The 13,239-nt window shown below is 42.3% G+C and overlaps 1 protein-coding gene across 2 annotated transcripts in view; it reads right to left on the minus strand.

Moving 5' to 3' along the window:
- Positions 1-13,239, minus strand: part of grip1 (glutamate receptor interacting protein 1) — a 107,213-nt gene that overhangs the window by 37,194 nt on the left and 56,780 nt on the right. For both annotated transcript variants that reach the window (XM_028570438.1, XM_028570437.1), the window contains exons 2-4: positions 9,288-9,368; positions 5,832-5,967; positions 3,495-3,640 (exon numbers count right to left, since the gene is read on the minus strand). In XM_028570438.1, the coding sequence (XP_028426239.1) occupies positions 3,495-3,640; positions 5,832-5,967; positions 9,288-9,368 (363 nt within the window). The remainder of the gene's footprint in view (positions 1-3,494; positions 3,641-5,831; positions 5,968-9,287; positions 9,369-13,239) is intronic.

A 13,239-nucleotide genomic window follows, 5' to 3' on the forward strand; every position in this document is an offset into this window, starting at 1 on the left:
TGTGGCAAGTTTTCTTCATCACATTAGATGTCTGCATCATCTCTAAATACCAACAAATGTGGTGTTTCTATTGCTTTCACCTCCATTACTTTCTGAAAAACAGTAAGAACACAGTTTTACTATTGTAAAGATATAGTGTTTTTCACTTTTTTTATAGCTGTGTACATAACCTCAGACATCTTACCTGGACATATTGGTATCTTTGCTCTTTTACCTGTTTCTCTCAAACATACAGAGTATAATTGTTTCATTCTTATTTGGTATTTGTATACAAAAAAGGCTTTCTGAGCTTTCTCTGTATAAATACCATATATGTTCACTAACTAGTCTAAAACTAGACACCTGCTTAGGCTTTCAGCTAAAATTGCAATCAGCAGTGTTTGATAGACACCAGACTGAGATCTATTCTGTGTTGAATGTGTGGTTAACAGTGTTGACAGCAGTGTGTTAGCATCTGAACAAAGTGCTGTAGATCTACAGTGTTGTGCAGGTTGTGGTTAAAGTCCTGGGATAAGTGTGTAGAGTTCTGAAAACTGTGTTCAAGCGATGAAAAACCAGCTAGAGTTTGGTCCACATGAACTGCTGCTGTGTAGACTGGAGTTAGAGTTTTGCACACGGGACTCCAGTTGTGCCCACTGTCGTTTAGCAATCGGAAAAAAATGTAACATTAATATGAGTCCCCCCAGCCTACCTATGGTCCCCCAGTGACTAGAAATGGTGATAGGTGTAAACCGAGCTCTGGGTATCCTGCTCTGCCTTTGAGAAAATTAAAGCTCAGATGGACCAATCAGGAATCTTCTCCTTATGAGGTCATAAGGAGCAAGGTTGCCTCCCCTTTCTCTGCTTTGACCCACCCAGAGAATTTGGCCCACTAAGGTCTATATAAAGAGACTTCAGATACAGTATTAGAGGACCACTAAGGTCTATATAAAGAGACTTCAGATACAGTATTAGAGGACCACTAAGGTCTATATAAAGACACTTCAGATACAGTATTAGAGGACCACTAAGGTCTATATAAAAGAGACTTCAGATACAGTATTAGGGGACCACTAAGGTCTATATAAAAGAGACTTCAGATACAGTATTAGGGGACCACTAAGGTCTATATAAAAGAGACTTCAGATACAGTATTAGGGGACCACTAAGGTCTATATAAAAGAGACTTCAGATACAGTATTAGGGGACCACTAAGGCCTATATAAAAGAGACTTCAGATATAGTATTAGGGGACCACTAAGGTCTATATAAAAGAGACTTCAGATACAGTATTAGGGGACCACTAAGGTCTATATAAAAGAGACTTCAGATACAGTATTAGGGGACCACTAAGGTCTATATAAAAGAGACTTCAGATACAGTATTAGGGGACCACTAAGGCCTATATAAAAGAGACTTCCGATACAGTATTAGGGGACCACTAAGGTCTATATAAAAGAGACTTCAGATACAGTATTAGGGGACCACTAAGGTCTATATAAAAGAGACTTCAGATACAGTATTAGGGGACCACTAAGGTCTATAGAAAAGAGACTTCAGATACAGTATTAGGGGACCACTAAGGTCTATATAAAAGCATCCAAAAACCACCATGTCATGGGACCTTTAACCTAGTGAGAACCTGAAAACGGTATATATAATACACTCCTTTAATACACTGCTGTTCTACTTATCTACCTCTGTTACACCTCCTAGGGGCTTACAGAAGGACACAGGTAAGCACTGAATTAAAAAAAACAAGATTTAGGTTGGTTACATTAACAACAATGGTATAAAATACTGAAACGCAGTGTTGATATAACTCAATTTACACTGAGTAAGCCAGTTTGAAGAGGTAGGTTTTTAGATGGGATTTTAAAGGGGCGCTATGCAGTATTGGCAATTTCTTCTCTGTTTTGCTGGCAGGTTCTCTATAGAGCTCCCCCTACATACAGCATGGTGGCCCAGTGGTTAGCACTGTGCTTAGCTTCTGGGTTCGAATCCAGGTTGTTCCGGGCCTTTCTGTGTGGAGTTTGCATGTTCTCCCCATGTTTGCGTGGGTTTCCTCCGGGTGCTCTGGTTTCCCCCACCATAAAAAACATGTACTAGGTTCTCCAGTCAGTGCCCTTGAGCAAGGCACTGGCTCAGATCTGGAGTTGGTCCCCGGGCGCTGTCATTGGCTGCCCACTGCTCCCTTGAGGGAGGGGTTAAATGCAGAGAATGAATTTCGCTACATGTACGTATATGTGACAAATAAAGTACCTTTACTTTTACAGCTTTGGAATAGATATTTGGCAACACGGTTGTAAAAACTCGTTGGTGACTCTCCCATTGTGGAAAAAATGCCTTGGTTACCTTGTTTCAAGCCATTCTAGCGCGGTATAGAAAGCCTGCAGGAAGACTCTCATTAATATTCAACGCGCTAAGCTGTTTGAATCTGATTGGCTAACAGCTAGCCAATGAGAGCCTGGCTGTCAGCATCTTTTACCCAGCCCAACTGGGCGAGCTCATGAATAGTAATGAGCTCAGGTAGTATGATGTCAGACTGACCAGCTTTTGTGATTGGTCTGATTTCTCCTCTTATTTCTGTTCAGTGGCTAGAGCTGACAGAGGAGGTAGCAGTTCATTTTCACATTCACCACATAACACAAACACACATATGGACCTGACAGATTTCAAAAAATACAAGTAAAAACGGTTTTGTGTGGCAGGGCACCTTTAAGGTAAATTAAGCTAAAAAAACTGCATAGTTCCCCTTTAAATGTGGGGAGAAATTGAGTGTCACGGATGGCTTGTGGGAGTGAGTTACAGAGACTGGGGGGCTGCACGGCTGAAGGCTCTGGACCCCGTGGGAGACAGCCATGCAGACCCCCAGTCTCTGGAACTCACTCCCACAAGCCATCCGTGACACTCAATTTCTCCCCGCATTTAAAATCCCGTCTAAAAAACCTACCTCTTCAAAGTGGCAGACTCAGTGTAAACGGAGTTATATCAACACTGCATTTCGGTCAGCTTCTGTCAAAAAGGCTAAGGACCTCTCTGATTAACCAAACTTAACTGTCTGTATTGATCTGAGCTATTCATATATGATTTTGTTTGGCCTTAGTGTCTCTCATAACTACTCACAAATACACGCATAAGTCCACACATCATCATTGTATCTATGTTGTTGTAATTTATTTTATACCATTGTTGTTAATATGTTGTAATGGTTTAGGACTCCTTCTATAAGTCCCTAATCTCACCTGCACACTCTTTATTTTCTTTTCTTGTGTTACTCTTGATTTTTGTGTGCAAAATAAACAAATTCAAATTCAAAAATCCAAATAGTATTGTCTGTTACTGTTCATTTCTTTGTAATTCGGTGTGGTCTTTGTTGTGCATCTGTTTTTATCTGTTTACTATTTGTTCATGTAAGGAGTCCTTGAGTATGAAAAAAAGGCGCTCATAAATAAAATGTATTATTGTTATTATAAGTACTGCTACTACTACTACTACTATCTGGCAGTACTTACAGACAGGCGGTAGTTCGTACTCGACCTCCAGTACGACTCGCTCCCCGACGTTCTTCAGCAGGCTGATGATCTCGTCGTGTCTGAACTTGGACAGGTTGATGCCGTTAACGGCTCGGATGTAGTCGCCCACGTTCAGCTGGTCGCTCCTGCACAGGCGGCCAAAACATGATCAGCTCTCGCTTCTCGCTTCGCTGTAATCAAGTTTGTGATGATATGCGAGCAGGGCGAAGCCTGACTTGAGTTGAGCTTGAAAACCCGCCAGATTAAAAGGCTTAAGCACCTGAGCCGAATGAGCCGAAACTAACAAAACACTTTTTTATTTAGATCTAATGATTGTAGTTGGTCCCCAATAGGGTTGGGTACCGAAACGAGACCGAATAAGAACAAAAATTTCGGTGCCTTATTTCGGTGCCTGACTTTACACTACACTCGACAGCAGGTGATGTTAGCCTAGCTTTAGCTAGCAGCTGGATTAATCACGGTTAAAGTGCTGACAGCTAACACAGACGGTGCATTCACTGAAACTGGTAACCTACAGCGTCGCAGTGCATTCAAAGTTGTTGTAAAATACACTCGGTTCACCGTTTAGGCACCGGCACCGTTTTAAAAGTAACGATTTAGCACCAGTATGGGAAAAAACCCAAACGATACCCAACCCTAGTCCCCAGTGTACTTCTTTCGCTAGTTCTGTCTTTAAGCTTTTTGAGTGTTATTTATTTATTATCTTGTGAAATAGCATTTTTTTTCCCGTTTATAAACGTAAAAACATATTCAGAGAGGACCCTAAACCCTCCACAAAATACTTAGTCTTCCATGAACACTATGGAAAACACTGCATAAACCTGACGCAATCCACGTAGACGAGATCTATTTTCATTTGTGAATTTTCCCGTTTTTAAGTCAGTATCGGGGCGGCCTCTAGCTCTCCCTGTAAGAGCGTGCGCCCCATGTTGGCCGAGTCCTTGGCATCGGCGAGGGTTCGAATCCGACCTGTGGCCCTTTGCTGCGTGTCATACTCTCTCTTTCTCCCCCTTTTCCTGTCTATCCACTGTCACTATCGAATAAAGGGAAAAGCCCCCAAAAATAATCATGTATTTTTTGATATTTTCGAGGTTCAGGAAAAATCTGAAAAAATAAAACAGAATAATTCCCTAAAACAATAAAAAAGTGATAACAATGATGCAAAAATGATCATTCCCTCCAATATCGTGAATCATATTGCAATTGCAATGTCATTTTAGAATAATCACAACTAGATTTTTATTCCAAATCGTTCAGCCCTAGCCTAGAAATCTAGACGCAACCAAGCGGCAGCAAATGTAATTTGCAGCCAGGGTCGTCTAGCAACTCTCCGTTGGCTTGTGAGCTGGAAAAAACTAAATTCTGGTCAGGCCAATCACATCGTGTATAGAGTCAGTGGGCGGGGCTTATGGCTGCTGCTGCTGGGAACAGCGGGCTTTGGGAATCGGCTTCTTGTTATTGTCTTTGGAACCACGACTCTGGAAGACTCGGATTTCAGCTTTTCTTTGAGAAAAGAACAAAGAACGGCACTGAAGTCATTCTTAAAAAAGGAAGATGTGTTCAGAGTTTTGCCGACCGGATACGGCAAAAGTTTAATCTATCAACTAGCGTTGCTCTGATTGGTTGGAGCGCTATCCTATTGCGTGCAGAGGGAATTTGAAAGACAACCTTTTATCCCGCCCCTCGGATTGAGCCCTGACCAATGGTGAGTTCCCAGACCCAACATCTTGATGTGGGTCTGGCTCGTCAGGCTAGTTCAGCCCTAAATAAAACAGAAAAAAACTTAAAGGAACACGCCGACTTATTGGGACTTTAGCTTATTCACCGTAACCCCCAGAGTTAGACAAGTCCATATTACAAACCTGGAAATATACTCTCAGACAGGCTTGCTGCAAAGCAAATCATTATAATGATCTATACTATATTCTCAGGCGGAAGAATATAGTACTTGGGCGGAGTGATATGCTCGCAGCAAGCCTGTCTGAGAATATAGTTCGGGGTTTGTTTACTGTTAGAAGACGGCTGTGTCTCATGTTACGTTGTTTTTTGTACACGCTGTGACTCTACAAATCACAACATGTAAATAGGAACATGTTGGCGTTATTTTGTCACTTATTGGGAGCAGTAGGATTACTGGAACCATTCACCTGCATGTTCTGTGCTGGCCTGATGCTGCTGGAGGCGTCAGACAGCATTACAGCACGCACTGAGATGAGAAGGGTATGTATGGACTTATCTAACTCTGGGGGTTACAGTGAATAAGCTAAATTCCCCAAAAGTCAGCGTGTTCCTTTAAGATGAAGAAATGCTTACTACCTGGCAGCGATGCCTCCCTGTCGCAGGTTTGAAACCCGGGGCTTCCCATCTTTGTCGATGCCGCCAGACACCGTCAGCCCGAGCGTCGTGCCCTCCTTCTTCATCAGCTCCACCACCGAGCAGCCCCGAAACTCGTCTACATCACACGAACAAAGACAGGCGGACGTTACCTCCCGAGAAGCTCGTTCACTGCCCTTCCACTTTTAGTTATTCCGTCGCTCCCTCCTTTCATACATCATAGGTTTTCTCCCCATGCAGCTCGGAGGAATAATAAAAAGAGAGGAGTGAAGTCATCCTCTACAGTATTCTGTTGTCCATCTATATTTCATCAAACGCCTGAAATATTAAACAGCGGCTGAGAGATGGATTGAGAAAAGGGAGATATTTCAAAGCAGGCTTGGTACAATCTGATGTGACCGGCCCTCAGGTGATAAAACAAGGAAGCAGAATTTCATTAAAATTTTTGTATTTTAATATTAATCAGGCAGAGCCTCACTCTCTTTCATTCAGAACGGATTAACACCATCAATGGCTTCCTATCCTCTTCCTCTGAAGAGGCTTTACGCAAGCGCCAGTGTCCTTTTCAAGTTTTTCTAAAAACCAAATGTCAGCTCTGACTCACAGTCTGAAAAAGAAAAGCCCACAAACTCTTCTCCGCTGATCAAATGTTAGATGAACTAGTTTCTGCAGAGGCGGGAGGAGAAACCTTTGCCATTCAACTTGAAAGAAGCCAAACTAAAACAAAGCTTCTCTCAGCGGAAAAGAGCTGCACGATTTCAGACTATTACTATCAACACAAAACAGCGTTTTCTTCTCAGCCTGAGTAAGAAATGTGTCTGCAGCAAAGCATCCCGTCGTTCAGTACATTTAGAGGGGAACTATGCCGGTTGTTTTTAGCTTAATTGACCTTAACTGAACATCTTCGGAGTCATTGGAATGGTTATAGGACTTTTTTTCTCTTTTTCATCAAACTGCAGTTTTTGCAAGTTTCCGCAATTTCATTGCATACAATTGCGTAAATATCATATAGCATATTCCATTGCATTTTTTAAGAAAACGTGCCGCATAATCAAGGATTTTTGCCTGCAACGATCACAAAAAAACTCTGCATTTTTCTGGAAGGACTGGGTTACATACTGAACCCTTAAAAGTTGCACTTTTGAAAAAGTTTTGCCTATCTTTTTGTAATCTAATCTAACGCTGTTACACATTTTGAAACTATTTCAGCTTGCGTAGGCCTATCAGTGCTTTCTGAACATATTGAACACACTTTTAAAAATACCGCGATAATACAGATAATACTATAACCGTGAGGTTAAATTGTCATACCGTTACATCCCTACAGCAGTGTAATAGTTGTAAGTAGGCCACCAGCTCCATGTGGGAGGAGATAAAACTGCGACTGCAAGCATCTTCCTGCAGATCACACGGATGGAAAACATCAGCTAAATGTTTGTGTGTGTCCTATTTCCCTAGCTGTGTTCTTTATTGGTTATAGACTGAATTGCAAAATGTAATTATTTATTTCTGTTGTCATTTTCAGGCGTAACTGTATTGTTTAAAGTTATAAAGTTAAACACAGAGGCCCGACCTATCTGTGGTCTCTGCTGTGCTTGTTATCTGTCCCGTGTTGCTCTGCTTGCGTCTTTGATGAACCAAATCTAGCGTTAACAAACAGTAACATCTCCCCAATGTTCTTTATTTTGTGGCCCAACCATTGACATATATATTATCTGGACCACCAGGTCCCGTGTGTCTGGACGGAGACCAGTGAAGGATATCAGAAGTCTCTTTCCCGGTGCTGGCTGAGTGTTACTGAGCAGCTTGAAGACGTAGATGTGACGTGAGCAACGTGTCTGAAAGTGTGAAGTCTTCTGGTAGCTGTGCCGAGAGAAATCTCAATCATTCCCAATCTTACAGAGACGGAGAGTGTAGGTATATGTAAGGAGATAACATAGACACAGGCTAATTACTGATCACTAACATGCTAGTTAACATTAGTAATTAAACTTAAGTCCAAACTGCCTGCGAGCTTCTCCTGTACTATACGGTAATTCCTCTACTGTGTGACCCAATCATTAGCCTATTTTTATAAAAGCGTCTGCTACGGAGCCATAACGTGAGGTACAAGGTAATGGAGCCTTTTATACATTGTCGGGTTTCTTTAGAAATAAACAATGGACAAATCTTTTGAGTCTTTAAACGCCTAAGATGTAAAGTTATTCGCTGTCAAAGTGACGTCAAAATGAATGGCAGTCAATGGGATGCTAACAGGAGGTGATGGCTTGTTAGCATCAAAATGGCGCCATAGGAGCTAAGCGTTCCGAGGGGAAGCTTACCCCCTTTGGCCGAACAGGTAAATTAGCTCTCCAAGCTAACGTTAGTCAAAGTGTTGACATATGAAAGCATCAAACATGCATTTTAGATGAAGGAGATGAAATTGTTCCTCGTCACAGTTTGCTCAGCGTTGTTAAATTGTCTGTACGGGACCCAGGAGTCTTCTACCTGGAAGTTATTGTAAACAAACGTGATTGGGTCCATTAGCTCTAAAAGCAGAGCAGAACCAACGTGAAAGAATGGATAGAATAGATTACAAAGCATATACTGTAATAAACGAATAAATAATGGACACGTCACAGCAGACATGTTGACTTGTCATAGTAGGAGAAGCACAGCTGAGATTGATAACCTTAACGATGGCTCAGTTCCATCAAGTGTCCCAGTAAGATATTTCAGTGAGTCAGCATGAACAATACCAGGGTCTCTCCTAAGTGGAATGAAGCCATCAGTAATGGTTTAATACCAGGACCTCTCCTAAGTGGAATGCAGCCATCATTAATGGTTTAATACCAGGACCTCTCCTAAGTGGAATGCAGCCATCAGTAATGGTTTAATACCAGGGTCTCTCCTAAGTGGAATGCAGCCATCAGTAATGGTTTAATACCAGGGTCTCTCCTAAGTGGAATGCAGCCATCAGTAATGGTTTAATACCAGGGTCTCTCCTAAGTGGAATGCAGCCATCAGTAATGGTTTAATACCAGGGCCTCTCCTAAGTGGAATGCAGCCATCATTAATGGTTTAATACCAGGACCTCTCCTAAGTGGAATGCAGCCATCAGTAATGGTTTAATACCAGGGTCTCTCCTAAGTGGAATGCAGCCATCAGTAATGGTTTAATACCAGGGTCTCTCCTAAGTGGAATGCAGCCATCAGTAATGGTTTAATACCAGGGTCTCTCCTAAGTGGAATGCAGCCATCAGTAATGGTTTAATACCAGGGCCTCTCCTAAGTGGAATGCAGCCATCATTAATGGTTTAATACCAGGACCTCTCCTAAGTGGAATGCAGCCATCAGTAATGGTTTTGAACACACCTGTGCTTTTCCCACTATGTCAACATGTCTGCCATGAAAAAGGTCTATAGAAGCATAAACACATGATAAATGTTTTTTGTGTTACCTGGTATACTCTGCCTCCTGATGGCCAGCGCCCCATCTGGAGGTCTCGCCCCAGCAGAGTGTTTAGTGTACGGCCCCTCATCTGAAATAAATAAACAAATAAATGTGTTTAAATAAAACATATCATTCTGGTTCTGGAGCTCAACCGTTTCCTCTTACTGGTTCCAAACTTCTATCAGTTTCTCTAAAATGGTTCTGAAGAACAACCAGTTTCTCTTAACTGATTCCTGTATGTAGCTCTGAAACTCCATCACTTCCTCAAAAAATCACACTTCAATAATTTTTTCAATGAAAATGAAAATAATGATACAAAAATGATCATTCCCTCCAATATCGTGAATCATATCGTAATTGCAATATCAGTCAAAAATAATTGCAATTAGATATTTTTCTCAAATCATGCATCCCTATTCTGAAGCTCTACCAGCTCATCTAACTGGTTCTGGACTTTTACCAGCTCCTCTAACTGGTTCTGGAGGTTCTGTCAGTGCGTCTAACTGACTCAAAACCTCAACCAGTTCCTTTAACTCAGGGGTCTTCAATGTTTTTTAAGCCAAGGACCCCTTAACTGAAATAGAGACGGATCATGGACCCCCTACTACATATATTTTCTAAAATGAAGGTGCATATTCATCTGGTCCTACAATAACTTTTAGGGCAGCCTAAGGCATTTATACCTTTTTTTGCATAGAATACTAAGCTATTCAAATAGCCTTAACATTTTTATCATTGGGGATTTATATTTGCTAATAATATGTTGGAATCATGTTAAAACGTTAAAATTTTGAAAAAACTTTCAAAAATTACCAATAATTTGGAGGCCCCCCTGCAGTGACTCTGAGGACCCCTAGGGGTCCCGGATCCCCTGTTGAAGATCCCTAACCTGACTCCGCCAGATGGATCGCTTCACATATGCTCGGCATATCCATCTGGGAACTTTCCGTTGGAGAACTTTTGGGAAGGGGCGAAAATCCTGGTTAGCTGATTGGATGAACCATCTGTCTATCACCACCTATATGTTGGTGATAGACGGGCCAAATCAACCAATCAGATCGACGAAGCGTATGAAAATACAACCACAAGCCCGCCCCTGCTGCTGCAGGCAAAGCATAGCTCGTTAGCTCAGCAAGCTAGCAACATGTCGGTGAAGGATATTTGCCGTTTGTGTAACGAGAATTTAGGAATAAAAGGAACCATTTCAGGTTCCTGGACCGCTTTCTGAAAATCCTGGTTAGCTGATTGGATAAACCATCTGTCTATCACCACCTAAACCGCCTCAAAACCAACGCTGATTGGCTCGGTCGTTTGGCGAGCGGCTCCAAATTTTCTCTACCTCAAGATGCCAGACTGATCTGCGAGTGGAGAACTGGAGCTCGCGAGATCAGGACGATCTCACGAGGCTAGAAGATCCCTGCTTTAACTGGTTCTGAAGCTCTAATTATCACAGAGTTTCAAAGCTATGGTGCCCAAAGTATTGTTTATTAATGAACCTCCGTTCTGTTCAAGCCATTGCCAAATTAGTTAATACAAAGCTAATTAAGCCTATCAGCTCCAAAAAAAAAAACTCCCTCTGTATTTCTCAGTATAGCTGTGTTTACAAAACGGTGTAGTCCGTCGACTTTCGCACGCAGCAGCTCGAGTAATGTGTTTCACGTCGGATACGAAGAGGACTGCTGCGGGTAAACAGGTAAAGGCGTGGCTGAAAACCCGAAAAAGCGCAAATCACGAAATCTCGAAGCGCTTTCTGCTAAACATTTCCCACCAGGGTAAGAAAACACAGGGGAGACACTTATGTTCTCTCACTAGGACTCTAGAGTCAGTACTCGCTCGCCGTCGCTCTCACTTCTCCCTCGCTCTATCACACACTCCCCACACACACACACACACACACACACACACACACACACACACACACACACACACACACACACACACACACACACACACACACACACACACACACACACACAGAGGCACACGCACACCCACACACACACCAGCGCACAAGCATAAACATCAGGCAGCTATTGTAGCTTCACAGTTGAACAGCAAAAAAACATGTCCCACGTACTGTGAAGTGGGAGGCGGAGTGCACCGTGTGCAAAGCTGGCACATATGTTTCAGTGTCTTTATTATTTATCTTATTACATTGAAAAGCTATTAAGAGATATTTTGTTGAAGCTGGATTTTCTAACACAGAAGAGGTCATATTTTGAACATTATTTCATATTATTTATTTTAAAAGAGAGCTATTATTTTGTCACAGGTTGTTGTTTTTGCCCCATTGAGGCATAATAAAGCGTGTTCATTAACTTCTGAGAAGCCTGTCTGAATTTGTGTCTCGAGCCCGGGCCGAGTGTCCTCTTTTGTTTTTGGAAATCAAAATATGGTCACCGTAGGGATCACCGAAGGCTTGCGTCATGTGGACGCGCCGACAGTGTTGTTGTCATTACTTAGAATTCCTCACGGGGGAAACAGAAACTATACAATATAGCTTTAAATATGACCTCTGAGTCCACAGACAGAAACCTCACGGGCTACAACATCTACTCTCGCGTCCCACAATGCATCTGTACTCACCATCATCACGAGACATCGCAGAGCTCCCACCACAAAAATACATCTCAGAGCTAAGATGCTATCTTGTCTAAAAAAATACTGTAATTCCACTGAGCTCACTAGCCCGAGTCAGCTAGCACGTTAGCATCCCGCGCTTCAGATGATGCTACTTGTTAGCCTCCGACAAAGCTCTGAAAACTCACAGAAAGACCTCCACGGTCTGGTTCGCAGTCTAAAAGCTGCTGCTGCTGAGAGGTTTGTAAAGTCAGCCTGTTCTCATGAATAAAGAAACGACTGCCAGAGAGGGGTGACCTCATCAGCGCAGCGACCAATCCCTGCGGAGAACATAGTGGTCTATCTAAGTCAGGACCAATCTCAGCAGTCCGCCGGGAGACCCCCTGGTGATGTCCGGATTTTTTCTGTTTGCTGTTGTTTGTGATGGCTGCTCCCTAACTGGCTGGCTTTGCAGCAGAAGCGACAGTTTGCAAATCCACAAGCTAACGTGGGCTAACATCGACTCTGCCATTTATCGTTCAGTCAGCAGAGACACTAACAGAAGTGTCGCTATGGAAATGTGTGTCCGGGTTGTGTGTAGAGATGGCTCCGATACCGATACCAGTATCGGTATCGGCTCCGATACTGCCTAAAACGCTGGAATCGGTATCGGGAAGTACTGGAGTTTATGCACCGATCCGATACCACGTGATAAAGCCCTAAAGAAAATCTACGTTAAAGTAGTTTATTTATGTTCTTTTTCCGTTATAACTGACTGTCAAACTGGAGAATAAAAGAAAGTTCTGTGGCATTCATTGTTTGTGTTTGTTCATGTTTTACAAAAGAGTTTAACCTGAGCCAGACCGACAACAAAGATAGAAATCATATCACATCCATACAGAGATAGTAGTATACAGCTGTTAAAACATAATAAAATATGTGACACACTGTTATCGGATCGGTACTCGATATCGGCTGATATGCAATTTCAGGTATCGGAATCGGTATCGGGAAGCAAAAAAAGGTATCGAACCATCTCTAGTTGTGTGTATTTGTTTGGCAGTTGAGTTCAAAATCGTCGCGCAAAACATCGCTTACTGCACCTTTAAGTACAGTAAATATCAGATACTTTTACTCGAGTAATATTACCCAAAGTGATGTTCTGGTAACATACTTGTACTTTTACTCAAGTATTGCTTACAGGTACTTTATACAAGAGTGGTGACCGATGTCATGATTACATTATACATACTGTCACACAACAACAGACGACGTTAACGTGACTGTGTGACCGTGCAAACGTTTGAACGTGAAAAATCATCTCTGGTGTGTAAAAAGGCCTTTTGCAGGGCGAGTTTGTCTGAATCGGTCTCCCGTTTTATCTCGTCACAGTTGGTGTT

The sequence above is a fragment of the Perca flavescens genome, chromosome 23 (assembly GCF_004354835.1).
Source record: "Perca flavescens isolate YP-PL-M2 chromosome 23, PFLA_1.0, whole genome shotgun sequence".
Lineage (NCBI taxonomy): Eukaryota > Metazoa > Chordata > Actinopteri > Perciformes > Percidae > Perca > Perca flavescens.